Raw genomic sequence first — 22,072 nt, 5'->3', positions numbered from 1 at the left:
GAGCCCCTAGCCTTCCCCTTCCTTGTCCTCTTGACGTTTGCAGTGGATGGCAGCAAATCAAGTCGGATTAACAGCGGTGGCCACAGGAGCACAGGAGAGCTGCTGCTCACAGCTCCATACCCAAGCCACACTCTACCCATCCCATATGCAGATATTTTATTCACACCATAGTTGTTGGTTTTCTTTTTTACATTGAATGATAGACCAAATTGAAAAAAATCCCTACAATCCATGGTTCTTAAGTCAGTGCACAGACAGGAAAAGTGATTAGCAGATCATCACAGTAATATGTATTTAGCAAAGCAAGATTAGATACCTTAATGAGCAGCACAGTTTCGATTCCCCTCATATCAATCAGGCAGTTAGCAGCCACAGGGTTATCAATCTCTATAGCCGTCAATACAGTTGGGTATAGAGGATGGCAAACAGCACTAAATAAAAATATAAGTATGTCAGCTCTAAATGCAGAACATGTTTTTTATTATTATTATACAGGATGTATATAGTGCCAACAGTTTGTACAACGTTTTACAATATAAGGAAGACATTACAATCACAATATAATTCAGACAAGATGGTAAGGAGAGCCCTGCCCCTGAGGGCTTACAATCTTAAAGGGAGGGAGAAGTGATACATGAGGAGGTAGCTGTGTGGGGATGAATTGTTCGAGAACATGATGGTTCAGTGGGGATAGTTCTTAAAGTTGAACTAGTCAGAAGCAAAATATAAGTATCATGTGCAGCCCCTGCCCCACTCCTTCCCAGATAGCAAGGTTTGACAACTTGATCAGTCTAGGGGTGTGTAGACCAGAGGAATATAAGCCTTATACATCATTCCTGCGGCCTTATTCCTTGCCATGCAACCAGTCCCATAAAGCCACTGGCCTCTGTAATATCACAAACAATGAGGGTCTGCCCACATTCCATAAAACTATAGGAGGAGCACCAGCTGCTGGCAGGAGAAATAGGGTAAATATTAGACATGTGCGATTCGTTTCGTTCCGAATCTAAATTCGGACGAATTTTCGGAAATTCGGATGTATCCAAATTCCGAATTACAGACATAACGAATGCAAACGAATCCGAATTTCCATTTCCGAAATTCGGTAGCGTTAGGACGAACGTTCGTTTCGTTTTCTGTTCTTATTCGTCTCTTATTCGTTTCGTTTGTTGGAGCAAAGTGACATTAGAGAAGGAGAAAAATATTTTTTCCCCTCAAATGTCACTTTTGCTGCAAACGAACGAACGAAACAAATAAGAAACGAATAAGAACAGAAAACAAAACGAACGTTCGTACTAACGCTACCGAATTTCGTCCGAATCCGAATTCCGAATCCGAATTGACTTTCACACCCGAATCCTGAAAAACGAAATAACACAAATCCGAATTTAAAACTAAACGAAACGAATTTTTTGGCAGTGCACATGTCTAGTAAATATGCATTTATTCTACACACCCTCGAAGCTAAAGAAGCTTTTTAAAGTAATGTATGTATTTATTTTTACAGAAACATCCCTTTTTCTGGCTACCAGGCGCCTGCACACTATGTCCTATGTGACAATATTGTTTTTCGCACTTGTAATGCAGGTGTACTGATGTCAGCACAGCTTCCCAGAGCCCTCTGAAGAAACAAAAATAGATTTTTTTTAATGATTTAATATATTTTTATTGTTATTGTTGTTTCACATCAAAACAATTATACCGACTACATACAAACTTTCAGGCCTCATTCACACTGCCGCGCATATACACGCGTATTGTACCATATGCAACATATGCAAATAAATGGCTCCATACACACAGCCACGTATGGAGCCGTATATTTGCGTAGCGTATATATGCTCAAAAATAGAATGGAACAGAGATGCGTCTGGACAGCATATTTCTGCGTATATACGCGTGTTTACGCGCATATACGCGTGCATGCGTACAGCACATTAAAAATTCCATGACGAGTGATGCATTCTGGGATTGCATATAGTGCACGCATATACGCTCATATATACGCGCATAGACGCGTATATATACGCAATATACAATTTTGCTTGCGTTGTGTGTCAATGAGGCCTTAGACATCTATTTGTTGTTTCATATCATAAATAAACATATTCTAATTAACAAACATCTAAAACATGACTTTCGCTATCAGTCATTGCCGAATCCTTCATATTACAATCCTTCCTCAATCATTCTCAAACTCATAACTCAACATTCCCTCCTCTACTCTCTCCTCACCTTCCATCCCTGACTTGTTGTAGTGCAATCCCTTTACTCCCTACTCTATTTATGTGTTTTGCCATTGTGTGTAGTCCGTTCTACTAATCTATATACACTAACATTCACTTATTATATTAAAACCCCTTTATTCCCTATCCCCTCCTCCCCTTCCCTCTAATAGGGATGTTTTCATTATCCTTACTAAAAAAACAGCTTAAAAAGAGCCCTGGATCTATCCAAATGACTTAACCCTGTGTTGTGCTACCCTTACCCACTTTGAACATTACTCCCTCATTATAACCACTATCAGGGGCGTAACTAGAAATCACAGGGCCCCATAGCAAAATTTTGTATGGGGCCCTGTGATTTCTAGTTACACCCCTTGAAGAGCCCACATAGCTCTCTATGGTGGGCTCTGCAGGGTCACCCTCAGGTGGGCTGGTCACACTCCTTACCTGTCCTATCCCTTCCCTCCATCTCAGATGAGGATATTTTATCCTCCTTTCTAATTGTCTTTCATATAGGTCGAATGCAATATCACCAGTTAGTATATATAGAAAATACAAAAACTAAATATGTTATTTAAGTATGTCAGATGTTATCAATATCCCATCTATTACTTCTAAATTCTTACTATATTGCTGTCCTTCTTTATTAATTTCTTATATTCCTCTGACTGTCTATACGTCTCCCACTTTTCCCACACCCTATCATAATTAACCTTCCTGTCTGCATCCCTTGCACATAGTTCCTCCATATATCTTCCATTATGTTCCCCCAACTCTCTACTGTGGGTGGTGCCATAGACTACAATCCACATGAAATACCTACTCTGGCAGCGGCCATTACAAATCCTAGAATATAGTTTCTTATCTTTTTTAAGGGGCAAGGAACAATGATAATAGTGCCATTAGGGGATCCTTTTCAATATTTGATGCTTCCACAGAACGGTATACTTCAAATACCGATTCCCAAAACGGCTGTATTCTTGGAAAACTCCACCAAATATGCAAGTAGGTCCCCTCCTCCACATTGCACCTCCAGCATCTTTCAGATTTTTCTGGATTTATACGTTTAGTTCCTTCTGGGCACCTGTACCATCTAGACACTATTTTATAAAAAAAATTCTTGAAAGAATGAGGAGGTGACAGAGCCATGGGCCATAGTAAATATTCTTCCCCATTCTTTCTCTGATATTTCTCTTCTCAGATCTTGTTCCCATCTTTTCATATACTTTGTATTTCCTTTAGCCTCTTCTTCCCTCAACAGGCCATAGACCACTGACAGCATATGTGTGATAGGGTCTTTACTCACGCATAGTTTCTCAAATGGTGTGAATGGCCTATTAAGGGTTTTGCGGGCCCTAAGGTATCTTATATAATCTGATAGTTGCAGTGCCTCTAACCAGTTTCCCATTCATTTGTTTCTCCGGTCTTAGCTCTATTTTTAGCTCTTCTTTCCCTATCTCTAGAACTTGCCATACTCGTTCCATGGAACTACTCTCCATGTTTAAGAAGGGAACCGCCTGCATACCTGGTGGAAATTGTGGGTTTCCTATATTAGGCGTCAATGGCCCGGGTCTGGAAGATAGATTATATTTAATAATGGACCTATCCCATACTTGTAGCACCGGTCTTACCAAGAAAGGTAGGGTATGCCCCTTAGGTCTGTTCTCTATTGACAGCCAAAGGAGTTTACTTAATGATATGGGGGGATATATCGCTCTCCAATTTTACTCCACCCTTACTTTGGCTACCATGTATCCAGTCCGATAATCTTACAAGCAAGGCCGCTTTATGATACAGTTCAAAATCCGGGATTCCCAGTCCTCCTCTTTGCTTTGGTCTCATCAGTACTTTAAAAAATAAATTTCTGTTCTTACCATAAAATCCTTTTCTCCGAGTCCATTGAGGGACACGGCTCTGAAGAATTCTGAGACGTAGGGCTATTGTACTGCCTCTAGAAGAAATTAATACTGGGCAAACAATGAAAAGCCTGTCATTTTAAGGACATAACCCCTCCGACCTCACACCTGCCAGTTGTAGCAAGTAGTACAAAGGGGTTTGAGGGGAGGTAGCTGTGTCGCTCAATGGACTCAGAAATAATGATTTTACATTAAGAACAAAATCCTATTTTCTGGATTGTCCATTGACAGCAGTCAAAACAGAGGGTAGGCACTATAACAACTAAGGCACTAGTTCAACAAAAAAATTATTGATCAAAGTACACTTAAATAGGTGGGAGGGTTTATGTCCTTAAAGTGACAGGCTTTTTAATTTGCTTGCCTAGTGTCCATTTCTCCTGGATGCAGCAGCATGACCCTACATTTTAGAATTCTTGAGAGCTGTGTCCCTCAAAGCATGATCGAGAAACATGGTAAGAGTACTCACAACCTTCACGGTCCTGGTTTCAACATAAAAGGAATCCTCAGACAGCAGAAATTGTAGCTGAAATACATAATCAGGTAGGAATGCAAGGACATTTAAAGGAAAGATCCACAGCATGGTGACTGGGAAGGACTGTGACCTTTAAATGAAAGGATGACCATGGGAACTCTGGACCACTGCAGGACGAATCATCACTACACAGACTAGAAACCAATTGCTTCCTGACAACTAGAGAAACTTCAAGGATTTAACCTTTTCTGGGATGAATCTCTCTGCTAGCTAGAGAAACTTCCAGGATTAATATTTTCCAGCATAAATCAACTAGCAGCTCTTGATAGTAGAATCTGACCGAAGAAACAAAACAAACCAAAATAATAAAGCATAAGAGAAGAAGATACCCATTCTTCTGAGGACACTAAGCAAAACTGGCAGGTGTGAGATGGAAGGGGCTATTGCCTTAAAGTGACAGGCTGTAATTTTTTGCCTAGTGTCGATTTCACCTGAATACAGCAGCGTAACCCTACATCTCAGAATTCTTTAGAGCTGTGTCCCCCAATGGATGATAGATAAATATAGTAGAGGGCCCTCTGGGTAGTAATCACAGAGGAGAATGCCCCCTTCACTTTTCATAATGCTCCCATCACTGTCCAGAATTTCCTAAAGGAAGGGCAGAGAGGATAGGTGGGGAAAAAAACCAGGTGGAGGCTGCTTATCAAAGCAAGCAAATGCAAAAACAGGCAGCCCTGACCTTGTCAACAATGCCTGCAGAGTAAGTAAATGGGTGGGTATGCTGAATTACTTGTATTTCAGGTAAGTGGTGGGCACTGTACTTTGTGTCAGAAGCACTATAATAAAAGGTTAAAGGAGAACTAGGAGGTCAGTGATTTACACTCATCCTCGTAGTTAGAGCTGACGTGTGACTGTCACGTACCTGGTATGACCTGAAGTGATGAGGGAGGATCTTCCTTGCAGCTCTCGTCAGAGCACCCCTGGAGTGGTTATAATGCACAGAACAGAAAGAGTCACGAGTGCCTGTGGCGGATGCAGAACTGCTGGTGCTGGTAAAATGATGCGAGTAGCTGGCTAATCTTGGAACCAGATGATCAGCAGAAAGTCAGATGGCAGCAGAGAAGACGGAATCGGAGTCAGACGGACCAGGTCAGCAACTGGCAGGCAGCGAGGTGTATAAAGGCAGAGGCATAGTTACAGGAAAGCCGGATCGGAACAATGCAGACAAGCACAGCCAAATTGGAATGCAGAAGGGTAGCCAAGTCAGGCAGGCGGCAGACAAGCAGAGTTCAGAGACATTTGCACACACATTTACAACAAAAGTTGTGGTGGGGTTTTTAAAGAGGACTCAGAAGATTAGAAATTCGTATAAATTTATTGAAATTCATTAAAATGTTTTCATAACAAAAGTTAAAACTCTGATGAGGAGATTTTGTGACTTTGAAGATACTGGGACTCCGCTGGATTTTTGTAGGGGATCAATGGAGCGGTATAACACTGCATATGAAACACAATGATGTATAAGTTATCCACATTATGAAATGGATTATGAATTATGTATGCAATGTAAAAATAGGCAAGAAGTTTAGGGACTTGATAATCATGTATGTATATTAACATTGATTTTAACTTTTGTTATGAAAATTTTTTAATGAATTTCAATAAATTTATACGAATTTCTAATCTTCTGAGTCCTCTTTAAAAACCCCACCACAACTTTTGTTGTAAATGTGTGTGCAATTGAAAACATTAAGGGGGGGTTTCAGATCACCTAGGTGGAAACTTTTGGGAAGTGCTATTTTGTAGGGTTCAGAGAAATGCCGGGTCAAATCTAAGATATCAATAAGCAGAAATAAAAAATACAGGATACAGCTGATGATCTTCCAGCAACTGGCAGCTGCTACAAGCATCCTTAAATAGGCTGCCTGGCGCCAACAGGTGGAACAGGCGGGCGCACGTGCACGCCGTACTGGAATGCACTTATGTGCAGCGATCCGTGTAACATTTGTTCTACGGACGGCAGCCAGACCTTCCTGACAGTGACATTGAAACTGCCACACGTCGACTCTATTGATCGGGAAGTGAGCGGAAACATACCGGCAATCCGCTCTCTTCCTGCTCCTCTCCCTGCAGAGAGCATGACTGCCAGCCACCGCTCCCAGCAGGGATTCCTTAGCGCTGACTGCAGGGAAGACAGGGGAGGGGGCGGGCACAGCTGGCTCTACCTCTACAGAGGAAGAGCCAGCTGTCCATGAGCCAGCGCGGTGGATCCCGACAATATTGTCGGGATCCGTCTTGGCTGCAGTGCTCTCAGCATATAGCGGGCAATAGTTCTGGGACATGGGAGGGCACAGTATATGTCCTCCTGTGACCCAGAGGAGGACAAAGGGCACAAAAGGTTGCCCCATAGTTCTCCTTCAAGCACAACAAAAATAATAAACAAATAAAAGCTGAACTTACCGTTGTGAGACATCATACATTCTGTCTCGGAACCCATTTACGATGATCGAGGGTCGTTGACCATGTTGGAACTCCCTGGACATCAGATTTTGCAGAGTTCTCTCATCTTGGTGATTATCACAGCAGAAAGCAAGGAGCAGGGACTTCAGACAACTTTCTACTGCAAGATCAAGCTGTGGGTCTTTCAGACGAATGCAAGCACCTACATTTACAATAGAAACATTGGTGACCAATGAAACAAACTAAAAAACAAGAGAATACACTAACACTTGAAACTGGAGATGTGGCCACATAGCATAACCAGAGAGCAGCTGTCTTGTTTAGTTATCAGTTTGACAAGGACCGAGCACCATACATATTTTTCACGTTGCATATAGTCTAATGTGCAAGTGTAATATTTACAGGGTATGTATCAACCATCATAGAGATCACAGTACTGCCCCTGACAATAGTTTTAACTGCTTATCTCTGCAGGACAGAGCTAACTTTATTTTCAGTATTATTCAGAATCAGCATCTACTTACCGCACAGAAATAAGTGACTGAGTACTTGAGAACCCAGAATGTGCATGTGCAATTTAAACTCCATTCACTCCTTATTTTTAAGTGAGAATGTTCCACTGGGATTAAATAAATAGTGGAACAGCAGAAAGGCATCATGGCAAACTCACAAGCCAGCATGTAAAACAACATGTCTCACCACTAAGGAGAATGACAAAGGTTTGGATACACGTCTTCTGCAAAGGATGTGAAAGCCGCACTGCCGCGCCAAGGCACCTCTTATAGTGCGGTCCTAACTCTAAACTATGAGAGTCTCCATCTTGGAGCACATGGGGGCAGAAGATATCAAATTGGGTGCAGGTTTGTCAGGAGGACGCCCAACCTCCTTAAAGGCACAGAAACACACAAGGGATCCCGCACATCCTAATGGCAGCTGAGAAACCCCATGCGTCGCTGCACCAAATCGGTCAAGCAAAACAAACTCTCATAGTTTAGAGTTAGGACCGCACTATAAGAGGTGCCTTGGCGCGGCAGTGCGGCTTTCACATCCTCTGCAGAAGACGTGTATCCAAACCTCTGTCATTATCCTTAGTGGTGAGACATGTTGTTTTACATGCTGGTTTGTGAGTGTGCCATGATGCCTTTCTGCTGTTTTACTGTTCAAAGCCCATTTCGTGTGCACCTTACTGTATCACTGGTAACAAATTGTTGAGTGAGTTTGTCGTTTGTTTTGCTTAAATAAATAGTGGCACACATGTACAGCAAAATAGGGCTAACAATTATTTTCATAATCGATTAGTTGGCCGATTTTTTTTTTTGATAAATCGGATTTTTTAAAAAGAACGAAAGATAAACCATCATTAATTTAAAATGAAATACAGTACACAAATGCATAGTTACAAAAGTTTACTTCAGAAAAAAACTCCATGCACAATTTTTAGGAATAACACTGCACTGGAACGCACTGCATTGCAGCAGCGCGTGTTCCAGGTTGGCCAATCACACTGTGGGTGGAAGTCGTGTTTGGGGTGCCAGTGAAATTAATGGCACCGCAACACACCTCCCACAGCAGAATTTGTCAGGCCGCAAACTAAACTGACTTTTTCACCACCTTTTGAAAATTTTAAAAAATACAGCTATTCCTCACTTTACGACTTACCTGATTTGCGGGGGGGGCGTGGCCGACCGCGGAGGAAGATGGCCGCATAGGAGACGAGCTCCAGATTCATATCCACAGTTACCTGATTTGCGACCACTCGCACTTACGACCAGCTCTCCGACCTTACGTGCGGGAATGTGGCAGCGCGACGTCTCGCCGGCGGAAGTGCTGTACTCTGTTCTCCACTGCGGGTTTCGGTAAGTATTTTATTGACCGATTTACAGTACACTGTAGAGTACATCTGCAACACTATACAGTACTGTACTAATGCAGTACAGTACTGTTTCCACTTCCTCGCTTAACGACCAATTTGTTTAACGACCTGGTCGTAGGAACGGAACTCGGTCGTTAAGTGAGGAATACCTGTAATGGTATTTTAAGCACATGGTGCTTGAATAGTTTTAGCCCGGGAATGACAGCTGCTGGCAGGAAGAATCCGCAGACGGCAGCTGAATGTAAATACAGCAGGTAGTGGGCTGGTGCAATAGCCAGCCTGCTATTGGCTATTTCAAATTGCAATAGCCAATAGTAGGCTGGCGATCGGAGGGGACACAGAGCAAATGAAACACTGGCTCTCAGCACGGAGGAGAGAAATAAGATTGGAAGGGGTTATTCCATTTTCCCAAATTCACCTGAAAAGGGGAATTACCCTTTAATTCTTCAGCATCTACACAAATCTCAAATATGAGCTTTAGGTGAACTGATGAAAACCCTAACTGAATGATATTTAGATATTTAGTTTGATCAAGAACCGTGTATCAGAAACAATCACAATCTTATAAAATACTTGTTTTGACTTATTTTTAAGGGTTCATGTATGCAGCCAATATTTTTTGGCATACGAGACATGCATATATGCTTTTCCTCTGTACTCCATTTTTCTATTTTACTTATATTTTTGCAAAATAGTGACCAGAGAGAGGAAGGAAAACAAAGCAGCAACATGTACACATACCTCATGCTATCTACATCTCAGAGGAGAAATGTGACAGGAATATTCACATAACATAAAACCCATTCACCAGATGTAGATCAGGATAGAATATCATACAACATACCTAACGGTCCAATGGGTTTTTCCTTGAAGCGCCCCTGTCTGTAGGCATCATCAATCGCTGCCAAAAGGGATGGCATATTTGGTCCAAATCTCCTCAGTCTGTCTGTTCTGCTGTCCTGAAACTCCTTTATTTGCCTTTTCAGTCTTTCGATCTGGTGTTTCAGATCACGTTCTTCATTACTGTTGACAATCAAACAGTCATATAAGGTGAAAGATCTTTGATGTTAAAAGTGAACAGCAGAAACACCAACAAATTGACCAAGTAAATGTGAAAACTGAAAAGGGAACCTACAGGAGCTTGCTTCGCTCTTCTTTGTCCCTGTATATGGCCTGCTGGAACTGGCCCATCTGCTCCGTAGTTGTGACCTCCTGAGCGTGTAGTTCCTTTACTTTATGTTTCTGTAGTTGTATTTGTCTCAGTCTCTTTTCTTCATCAGAGGTATTATCAGTACTACAAAACAAACACACAAAACATATTGTGAAGCCATTATCTTTATTAATTATAGGCAGATATCCAGGGGCCATCGAAACCCAACTCCAGGCAGATGCATGCAACCATCGTTTAGCCCAGTTATCATGTACACTTACACATTTACTTAAGAGTTTATAAAAAAAAAAAAAAAATCATTACATAACTTTGTCTTGCTATTAGCACCCTGTAACTTCCTGCACATCAACAGCTATGCACTGCTGCTCCTTCACTGTCCAACCAAAGGCTGAGGTCTCTCCTCCGATCACTGGACCCGGAAGTGATGTGCATCCCATCACTACCGGTGTCACCGTTTACATTCTCCGACACCTAGAGCCAGGAGAAGAAGCTGGCGAAGCAGATTCCCGCTTCATCAGAGTCCCTAGGTGACATTAGGTGTCTGAAATTTAAAAAAAAATAAAGTAGCAGATAAAAAAAATGCAAAAAAGTTTTTTTTTTCAAGTCACCCGCCCCCATGTACACGCACATACAAGCGCAAACACACGTCGGGTGTACCTTCATTCAAAAACAAAAATTGCGCTACACATGTTACATATCGCCGCGAAGATCGGAGTGAGAGCAATAATTCTAGGGGGCCTTTGCTTTCAGAAAATGTATCATTGCTTGGGGGTTTTAAGTGATGGTAATATAACAGCATGTGTGCATGTTTGTCTATGATACATGCAGGAAGTTCTCTATGTATGCTGTATAATGCTGTATTTTGATATAATGTTCTTCTAAGCAAGTAAAACTTAATTCAGCTTTCCTCAAGATCTCAGTGCTTCATCTAAACACATAACCAACAGATTATGGGCCCAGACACTAGAATAGTGTCTGGGCCCATACTGCAAGTCAAAAGGAGCTGCACCCAAGCTACTAAAATATGGCAAGTAGTTCAGATATGAAGTTTGCAATCGCAAAGCTCAATACCAACTACCAGCTATGGAAGTTCAAGCTTGAAATGTTGCTAAGCAAAGACGACATGTGGCAAGTACAGAGTACAGATAGATCCAGTAATGGACCCTTGGAGGAATGGGACAAGAAGAACAGGCAAGCAAAAGCAATGATAACTCTGCTAGTGGAAGACGACAAGCTCATCTATATAAGACAACAAAATACAGCTAAAAGGTATGTAGACTGCATTACAGAAACTGCATGAACGTTCAAACCTAAACCGTAAACTATACCTGCTACGCAAGCTATATAAGATGAGACTAGAAAAAAGCCAGTGAAATATGTGAATGCCATGCTGGAAATCATAGAACAGCTACATGCAATTGGAGAGAAAATGAAAGTTAACCATGTGGCGGCATTACTGCTATGGAGCCTTCCAGTCATACAGTGCTCTAATTAACACTCTAGAAACCAGACCTGAGCAGGAACTAACACTAGAATACGCCAATGAATCAATGAATATGACAGAAGGAAAGAAAATATTCACAAAGAAGAAAACGAGAAAGCCCCTAAGGTGTATGAGAGGGCAAAGCAAAACAAAGAAAGCAGAGCGTGTTTTCACTGTACAAGGACTGGTCACCTGAAAAAAACCTGTTCGATCTGGAAAGCTGAGCAGTGAAAGCGAGGTAAACAGCTAAGATAACTATAAAGGAAACTGCATGCACATCATGGAGCACTACCATTACAATGACTCAGAACAATATACCACGCGGATGATGTATTGACTCAGGGGCAACAAGTCACATGACTAGTGATTAGACCTTTTCACAGAAATTGATTTCAGTGGAAAGGACAAAGTCTTTCTAGCAAACAGGAAAAGTATTATTGCAGAAGGTAACGGTCAAGGATTCTTGAACTGCATCACACCGTCAGGGGACAAGCAGAGTATCCTCATGAAAAATGTACTGTTTGTCCCAGAAATGGACGGAAGCCTTCTATCAGTGAAAACCCTTGCTAATAACGGTCTCACAGTTCCATTCTGAGGTGATGAATGTACAATCCGAAACAATAAGCAAATCCTTGCAAAAGGAAACTTGGATGAACACCTGTACAGACTCATCACCGCAGACAAACAAATCAAGACATCCACACAACAAATGTATCCACCTATGGCACAGATGCTGTATGTAAGCAAAGGCCACACGTACCCCACTTCCACAGGCCACCCAAAGAAAGACTACCACCCCATGGAGCTCATACACAGCGACGTGTGCCGACCAATGAAAACTCCCACATCAGGCAGGAACAGATATCTCCTGACTTTCATTGATGATCATTCCAGGTACACAACTTATCTGATGAAGCACAAGAATGAAATATCAGAAAAACTTGAAGCGTTTTTAGCCATGTCCAGCAACATATTCCAACGTAAATTAGGAATTCAATTTACGAACTAACAACAGAGGGCAATACATCAGTAAGGAAGTGAAATCATATCTGAAGAAACAAGTTATAGTACACCAGACCACCACTCCATGCACGCCTGAACAAAAATGGGAAAAAAAAAAAAATCGCACTTATATAGAAATGGCCAGATGCATGCTGTCTGATGCCAACCTACTTGAGAAGTCCTGGGGAGAAGCAGTCATGACTGCAATATACCTACAGAAAAGACTACCATCAAAAGCACCCCATTTGAAATGTGGCATGGATCGAAGCCTAGCCTAGGGCACATCAGAGTGTTTGGATGTAAAACGTACACATATATTCCAAATGAGAAGCAATCCAAATTGGAGAACACTGCCATAGAAGGTATTCTGGTGGGCTATAGTGAACAGTGCAAATAGTAAGAAATTGCTCTGGCCAGCAAGTGGTTAATGTAAAAGTTTCCTTAACCTCTTGCCGTCCGCCCGTAGTAAAAAAACGGACGGACGGCACTGCAGCATCTGCAATTTTTTTCTGCAATTTTTTTTTGGTGAATTTATTTGGTGAATAAATACCACCAAAAGAAAGCTCTATCTGTCCCCAAAAAAGGGTATAAAATTCATTTCAGTACAGCGCTGCATGACGGAATAAATGTCAGTTAAAGTGCCGCAGCGCTGAATACTGAAAAATGGCCTGGATGGGAAGGGGGTTTAACACCGCGGATGTCAACTGGTTAAAGAAATATGAGGCTGCCATGGCTGACCTCCTGAAAATGCCAGATACATGCTGGTTGTGCTGATCCTTTGTGTTAGAAACTGTCTGAATTAATGACCCAGAACAGGCTTGCACAGAATAATCCCAGTGAAACCAGAATTTTAATCAGCAAACTTATTCTGGGTTGGTAGTTTGAAGAAAATGAGTCAACATCACTACCAGGCACCTACCATTCATAGAGGGAGAAGGCGGCAATGGCAGCCTCCATGCTTCTCTTAGGAAAGTTTTTCTTTCAGAGTAATGTGTCAGGGCATAGAAGCTGCCTTCCATGGCTGGTTTTTAAGGTGCATGCTCTGTATCTGTCAGATGTCTAGATGATATGGCTTGTTCCAGATTAATGAAGAAAGCAAAGGCACAAACAGATCTGGAATGTGCACCTCCAGCAATGATAACTCCCATATTTATATCCCGATAGATTACTTTTAAAGGAATGGGGGGGAAAAAAAAGATTCAAAACCAAACTGGAGCACATCAGAATTTCGACGGTGTATTTAGCCGTTTATCTAGAGATTAGCTTAAGCAACAATGGCAGTCATAGAGATTTATTGGAGGACTGCAGCTGCTATAGTAGGTAAATGTCAGAATTCAGACACAGAAGAGGAATGCTTTGTCTCTGGATTTCCATTAGACATCAAATTCTTTGTATTTCTAGGTTTCGCTGACCCAAACACAGATGACACGTGTTAAGGAAGCCTCCGATTGTTATTTGTAGGGGACTGCAGGCCTGCCTCCTTCCCGTGGCTATGGTCCTTGGCTGTGGAGGGGGCTCTATTGATTGGGAGAGGCGCTTTCCATGGTGCTTTGAGCTGTGTGAGATCCTTTATTTACTATCAATGGATCAGGAGGACCCCAGAGACCTATATTCCAATTATGTGGGAGATACATGGGGACATAAGACTTGAGGGACTGTTCATGGGACCCTAAAACAGCAGAAAGGCATCATGGCACACTCACAAACCAGCATGTAAAACAACATGTCTCATGTTAGGATAATGACAGAGGTTTGGATACACGTCTTCTGCAGAGGATGTGAAAGCCGCACTGCCGCGCCAAGCACCTGTTCATGGGACCCCCCCCCGCCACACCCGACCAGACCAGGCCTAAAATGTTAACATTAGGAAACTGTGCCTCTCAACATTTTCAGCTCTACTTTTTTTTAACAGATAAAGAGATAGAATGCAAAAAACTCATACGGACCTGTTCTTTAACTCTTCAATTCGCATCTGCAGCTGCTGCGCATCTCTTTCCAGTTGTCTCAAGCCCATCATGTGACGATTAAAAACGACCTAAAAACAAAGTTTCAGTTAATGCTGAACTATAGGCAAACAGCTAAATAAACAGATGAAACACATGTCAAAGGATCATGGAAGGTCAACTTTTTACATATCCATTCCTGAGATATACACAGCTTTCCACACAGCACAGCACTGTATGTCAGGACAGGAAACCCGATTGAGTGGGGTAACAAGCCCCCCATGTGATATCATAGAGGAAGTGAGAGATCCTCTTTATGGAGACATCAGGGGTCTTATTAGACCCCCTGATGTCACTTATGTGCCTCACTAAAGCACAGATCGTGCTTCACCAGCTTCTTCTCTGGCAACAGCAGCCGGAGAAATGACAGCCTGAAACCTGCATTGATGAAATACATATCGCTTGTGGTTTCAGTCACTTGAGAGGAGATTGGGGCAGTACATACTCCAGCACCAAAAAAGGGATTGGGAGGCTCTACAGCTGGGCGCTGGCTGGAGAAAATTATACAAAGGTCAATGCTGCTGCAACAGCCATGATCTTGGCATCAGCCATTTCAGTACCAGCCACTGTTTTTTGTTTTTTTTTAAGTTTTGGATGGGGTAAGGGAAGGTTGTTATCCCTGTCGGCTTTATATTTGCCATTTGTGTCCTATTGGGGAGATTTACCTTCAATTTCTATCTGATAGCCACAACAGAAAATGAGAGAAAATTCCTCAAAAGTAAGGGAAACCTCTAGTGTTCAGCAGGGTCATCAGAACTAGTGTTCCCATTGGAAGATTGCCCCTCTATTCCTATTATAATGGCAACCCAAAATTTAGGACTTTCTTTCACTTCCAGTGATAATGGTCACCAGGACAAATAGAGAGGGTGAATCTCCCAAATGGGGACACACAGCAATAAAAACCTGACAGGGTTTCTAAAAAAAATTGGCCTTAGTTACGCATTAACATGTGTAGATGAGCATTCATAAAACAGCACACCCTCATCAACAATCAAGCTGTAATCAATGCTCACTTGTTATGTACATGGCTGCTTGGACAAAATGCACGACAAAATAAGTGAATAAAACAAGTGCTAGCCAACTGAAATCTTTATAAAGCTGAACCTGTGTACACAGCAGGCAATGGACCTTACAGAACAGATCCACCAGAGCTACGGGTAATTCTGACACCAGATGCCTGTTTATACCATCAAAAAGGTAAAAAGTCACCAGCACTCGATTTTTTGAAAGTAAATATGTCCCTTTATTGGACAAAAGACGTCATAGGGGAGCCGACGTTTCGGGGCCACACAGGGTCCCTTCTTCAAGGCAGAAAGAACTTACAATTTAGGATGATGGTGCTCGAAGTGACCAAATCACGGATGGCACCGTGCAAACACAAAGCAAAAAGGTAAAAAGTCACCAGCACTCGATTTTTTGAAAGTAAATATGTCCCTTTATTGGACAAAAGACGTCATAGGGGAGCCGACGTTTCGGGGCCACACAGGGTCCCTTCTTCAAGGCAGAAAGTACTTTCTGCCGGGACTGCTGTAAGGTGTGCGGAGGGCTCCCTTCCATTTCTACACCTGTTTATACCATCAGACTCTAAGAGTTGGTGATGGAATACAAACACACCATGGCAAGAAGAAACGTTCTAGTTGAGGGAACATACCTCTGATTCATGATAGGACTTCTTCTTTTGCTGCACATCATCTTTTAACGCTATGCACTGCGGTTTCAGCGCCTGAGCCTCCTGGCTGATCTCTTCCAGCTTCTCCTGTATAGCTCGGAAATTCTCATCAGCACTGCTCACTTTTTCCTGAAAAAGAAATAAATGGTTTCAATATTACTGCTTGGCGTCAGCTACTGGTCTGAGACATAATACTGAACTGCGACTACATTCGAGGATCAAATGTATCCCTTAATCATGGACTGCTCCTGAAAAACTTTTTGCGAAACCATCAAATATTTCACATTCAAAGTGAACCATGATTACCGCAACCTCAGACCTCAAACAATGGAACCCAGACAGCACATATATTAAGTAGGGATGCACCGATACCGATACTAGTATCGATATCGGTGCCGATTCCGAGTATTTGGGTGAGTACTCGTCCCAAATGCCCCGATGCCTAGCACAAGGACTTCTGGTATCAGGAAGCCGGACAGCGCGTCATTACACGCTGCCCGGTTTCCTGATTGGCCGGGAAGAGGTTCCATGCTCTCTCGTCACTTGTGATGAGAGAGCATGGAGCCGACTTCTCGGCCAATCAGGAAGTCGGGCGCCGTGTAATGACGCGACGCCCTGCTTTTTGATTGGCCGGGAAGCTGGCTTCATGCTCCCTCGTCATCTCAGCTCCGGCTGGGTACTGGAGGAAGGCCGTGTTCTCACTAGAGAGGCCCCGGGGGTGACAGGCTGCACATACCAGGGAAAGAAGAGACTTTCTTGTTAATCGGGAAGCCGGGTGGCGAATCTTTACCCGCTGCCCGGCTTCCCGGCTAATCAGAAGCCAGGTGGCGAGTCATTACACGCCACCTGGATTCCTGAATGGGACTTCCGTTACTCAGTAATTAGTATCGGCGAGTACTGAAAAAAATCGGTGCTCGTACTCGGTACCAAAGTACTGGTATCAGTGCATCCCTAATAATAAGTAAATATAAAAGTACAGTATGTTAATGCGACAACCTCCACCCAAAAAACACTCTCCCTTCAATTCAGAGGTGATCACAGACCACACCAGAAGATCAATGAGGTCACCCAAATTGCAGTCCATTGTTCACCAACTCTAGCCCCACAACAGAAGGTTCGTACCTCTGTATGGACAGGAGTCTGCGGGTAAACAATGCAGGAGCCTTTCCATTACATCTGCAATGAACTAAATCACATTTGGCATGCACATTGCAATGCACATTTTCTATTCTATTAATGTGAGTACATATGGTGTAGATAATTGCCGGCTTTGTATTCTTTGCATACCTATTTTCTCTTTTCTTCCCCAGTCTTCTAACAGTGGCCATGTTAACTAAGGGCATATTACTAGCTCTCCTGTTACTTCCTCAAACTCTGGCAAAGGTCACTAGGACATGTGGTCATGCACATCATTTCAGGGGAGGAAAATGTTTTTCCCCGAGATCTCATAAGATTAAAGATGAGATTTCCCAGCAATGCTCTGCTGATGTAATCTTCCCAGGATGCAACTCTTTGCCACTTACATCATTTGTGTCAAACTCGACCAGGAAGTGCACGAAAAGCAAGTTACACTAATGAATGTAATATGGCTTTAAATCAGCATCCAGAGCTGCATGCTGATGTGATTTTTAGTAGAAGGGGGTAAAAGGTCCAATTTAATGTAGTAAAATACCTGATTGATGGCATTGGCACTGCATGAACTGGAATAGATTTGGATATCTCCATCCGCAAGATCTTACTGACTGCACTTTTGCTGTGGAAACGTAGACTATATATTTATTTTATGCATTCCAGGAATAAGCATATACGTGGGAGCTCTGTGATGCTCTTGTGTCCCTGGCAGCATCAAATCAGCCCAGTTCACAATGAACCAAACCGATCTGTAAGTAAACCATATTGTGAGCACCACAGAAAACCTATGAGCACTCTCCCTTACTCCTGCCAACATGTTACATCTATATATAGAGGGGTTCTTGGTTTAATGCAAGCCATCTATTTACTAACCCTGACCCATTTACAAACAAATTACACCACAATTACTAGATTTCAATGAGCAGCGAATGTGCAGGCATTCCCAGCACCACTTAAAGGAGAACTATGGGGTTAGGGCTTTTCCACATAGTTTTCCTAAGGGTAACGGGAGGACACAAACTAGCATCCTCCCGTCACCCTAAGCTCAGTATACCGCGTGCTACAGCTCGCGGTATACTGAGACACCGCAGCTGAAGCGGATCCCGACAATTATGTCTGGATCCGCCCAGCTGCGTGAGTGGCAGCTGGCTCTGGCTATCTTAACGCAGAGCCAGCTGTACCCGCCCCCTCCCCCGTTCGTTCCGCCAGTCAGCACTGGAGGATCAGAGCGGGGAGGGGGGAATCCAGCCCCTCCCCTGTCACGACTCTCTGCCGTGACAGGATCGAGAAGTGAGCGAATGCCGGTATGTGTTCACTCACTTCACGATCTACTGAGCCGACCTGTGACAGTCTCATTGTCACAGGTCGACTAGAACTATGAGGATGAGTGGAAAGCACTCACCTCATAGTTCTCCTTTAATCTGTCTAATTTGCTCACTACAGTGAAATACAAAATCTAAGAGTGAAATCCCACTTCTGTGTAAGTGGTACTGCCCAGTGGTTGTACTTTATTGTTTCTATTCAGACAGATGTGAGGACCAGTAGACTCGCTGCAGTCTCTCATGGCACAACACTCCAGACAAAGACCATTTCATCAATGCCTAGGCTTTATATCACAAGTTTAGGTATAACAGTTTTACATTTATGGAAAATCAAATGCACTTTTCACTCAAAGTATTCACATGATTTGGTAAAGCAGACATGTACGCCATTGATTCCTGCCACATAATTTCTTCTGAAACAAATGCTAAAAAGGGAGTGGTGAATTCCATATACCTATTTACATTTTTCTTTAGTGAAAACGATTATTTTGTATTAAATACACACGAGAAAAGTAAACTCAAAGGGCAAGTTCACCTTTTCACAAAATGTGAAAAAAGTTAACTTATAGTAGCCTCTCAACTTTCCCCAGTACCCGCCAGCCAGTGTAGTGATCCATACACCATACTCTAAAACTGACAGCCACACAGCCTGGAATAATCATAATGGTCACAAATATTAAGCACTCATTGGTAAGTACGGTCACATGACCAGACTGAATGAGAAGCTCTCAGAGCCGGGGACCAGGTCTCAGAAGTAAGAAGGGTTTCTTATTGGTCAACACAGTCATTTGACTGTGCTGACCAATGAGTGCTTGCTATTTGCGAAAATTATATTTATTGCAGGCTGCGAGGCTGTCAATTTACAGATCATTAAACCAGCTGGCAAGGTCATCACAGTGGGGACAGGTGGAGGTGGGGAGGCTGCTGTGAGTTTATTTTTTTACATTTTGTGAAAAGGTGAACTTACCCTTTAATGAAAAAATAAAAACTTGCAAAGTTGTTTAAGTTGAATAAAGACACAGGTCCAGTGAATTCAAGCCGTGTGGTTTTGTGTGTCTGAGTAAAAAAATTACTTTTGTTTTTGTTCTCAATTGTTGACTGGGTAAGTTTTCACAGTTTGTATGCAATACCTGCCATTCGTTGATGATCTGCTCAAAGTTTACTGTGCGCCCCTCCTCTGCAGCGATTTGTTCCCTAACTGGGTTTAGCTGCTTCTCCAGCTCAATCACCTAGAATATAAAATGGACAGGCAAGGCTTTGTTACCGAGCACAAAAAGGCACATAACTGTGGCCTGTAAAGAAAAGACATGGATGGATATAATTCTATATTCCGCCTATCCTATTATAGTCTAAAGCAACTACAACAGGGTAGAAAAAATGTCTCCTACCTTTAAGCACTGCAGCCTCCACCAGTTTTATCGGCACTCAACACTTCCAGGAGTGTTAAAGTGACATTAAAGTCAAAAACTTTTTTTCATAGTTACATAGTTACATAGTATTTGAGGTTGAATAAAGACACATGTCTAAAAATCCGAACAGCGCATGCGCCCGCCCCAAGATGCTTTGCAGTCGCCCGAGCATTTTCAAATTTTCCAGCGGGAGCGTGTGGCGAAGACGGGGTAAGATTAAACCGCTTTAACAGTGTTTAAAAAAAAACTTTTTGCATATATCTACTGCTTGCTAGCACTAAATATATGCAAAAAAAAGTGAGAGTTTAGAAACCATTTAACCCCTTCGTGACTGACGACGTACAGTGTACGTCGCCAGCATCGGGGCTGTTTAAACAGACTCCCGGCGACTTTTGCCGCCGGGAGTCTGTTTAAACTTGTAGTGCATTCAGAAAATATATAATGTTGGGGGGTTTTATGTCATTTTCAGTCCTAAAATGTGGAATATAACATGGGTGCAAAAAATGAAAAAAGGGCCTCAGTCATGAAGGGGTTAAACGCCTGTGTACCCCCCCAACAACCCCTATGGCACTACAGAACAAAGACGATATTGACTGAGGTTTCAGTGCTGGAATGGAGGGAAGATATAAGATACAGGCAGCTGGAGAGGTGAGAACAGTGGCTCTTCTATTGGAGATCACCTACCTTCAAGATTTGTACCCTGGTAGGGTCACTTAAAAAGGGAGACTGACATTTCCTATTCCATTGTTAAAGATGCTGCCTTCAGTATGGGTGTTCAGCACTGAGACTCTCTAACACAACTCTGGTAAGATTAAGCACTCAGCAACATCATGTATGTGTGTGTGCGCTATGTGTGGATCTATGGTTGTCTTGGGCAACTTTGCTCAGTTTTTAAATGTCTATGATGGTGGTTTGTTTATATTCCTTCTCTAATTATAATGTTTTTTTCTTGTTTTTGTTAGAATGTAGTACATTTTCCTTACTATTAAATTATTTGAGAATAATTTACTAAAAACTTTACTATAAATTTTTTTGGGGAAAATGCGGTGGAAACTATTTCACATGTTTGTCCTATAACAGGGGTAGTCAAACTCCGGCCCTCCAGCTGTGGTGCAACTACAAATCCCATTAAGCAATGCAAGACTGACAGCCACAGACATGACTTCCAGAGGCAAATGCATGAAGGGATTTGTAGTTTCACCGCAGCTGGAGGGCCAAAGTTTGCCTACCCCTGTCCTATAAGGTTCCAGCTGATTATTTTTGAAGGGGTCTTTCTTTAATGCCAAGTTTATGATATTTAACTGAACAGAGCATGTATCAGTTATATTCTACAATTAGCACAACCAATTCACATTACACACAAAGCTCACTAGCTAGTTTGTGCATTAAGATCTCAGTTACTATTCTCCACCGCTCCAAGCCTGATCCCTTTAAGAACTGCAATCGCAATACAAATTAGTAAACTAAACCAGAGACTGTAGTCCATCACAGGAGTGAGCTTGGAGCGATGACTATTTTACAACACACACAGGGACCATGAGGAACAAAAGTAGCCCCCCTCCAGAAGGAAGGACAGTGTCAGCACCAATTCAGAGATGATTTGAGGGTCTACAGCCGAGTGATACACAAATAAAAAAACAGGCATTTCCCAGCACACTCACCAGCCAGCCTGCAAATAAAGTACACTGTCCAACTACTAAGGATAAAAACAGAGGTTTTATTTGCCAACTTTTGCAAAATATATGGAAGCCGCACTGCCTTGTCAAGACCCCTCTGTGTAGTGTGGTCCTAACTCTAAGTTATGTAAGCCTCCATCTTGGAGCATATATAGCAAAGTATGGATTGGGTGCAGGTTCGCCTGGAGGCAGATCAACCTCCTTAAAGGCACAGGGACACACCAGAAGCCCAGCACATCACAATGGCAGCTGAAGCCCCC

The 22,072-nt window shown here is 42.5% G+C and overlaps 1 protein-coding gene across 1 annotated transcript in view; it reads right to left on the bottom strand.

The window, feature by feature from the left end:
- The window catches only part of LOC108803560 (structural maintenance of chromosomes protein 6-like), a 100,347-nt gene that overhangs the window by 58,843 nt on the left and 19,432 nt on the right, over window positions 1–22,072 (bottom strand). The window contains exons 8-14 of the mRNA XM_018575395.1: window positions 19,858–19,956; window positions 16,257–16,403; window positions 14,549–14,637; window positions 10,082–10,240; window positions 9,791–9,969; window positions 7,074–7,275; window positions 317–431 (exon numbers count right to left, since the gene is read on the bottom strand). Of these exons, the coding sequence (XP_018430897.1) occupies window positions 317–431; window positions 7,074–7,275; window positions 9,791–9,969; window positions 10,082–10,240; window positions 14,549–14,637; window positions 16,257–16,403; window positions 19,858–19,956 (990 nt within the window). The remainder of the gene's footprint in view (window positions 1–316; window positions 432–7,073; window positions 7,276–9,790; window positions 9,970–10,081; window positions 10,241–14,548; window positions 14,638–16,256; window positions 16,404–19,857; window positions 19,957–22,072) is intronic.

The sequence above is a fragment of the Nanorana parkeri genome, unplaced genomic scaffold, assembly GCF_000935625.1.
Source record: "Nanorana parkeri isolate BGI_ZX_2015 unplaced genomic scaffold, ASM93562v1 scaffold53, whole genome shotgun sequence".
Lineage (NCBI taxonomy): Eukaryota > Metazoa > Chordata > Amphibia > Anura > Dicroglossidae > Nanorana > Nanorana parkeri.
This window is presented reverse-complemented; position numbering and strand designations above follow the sequence as displayed.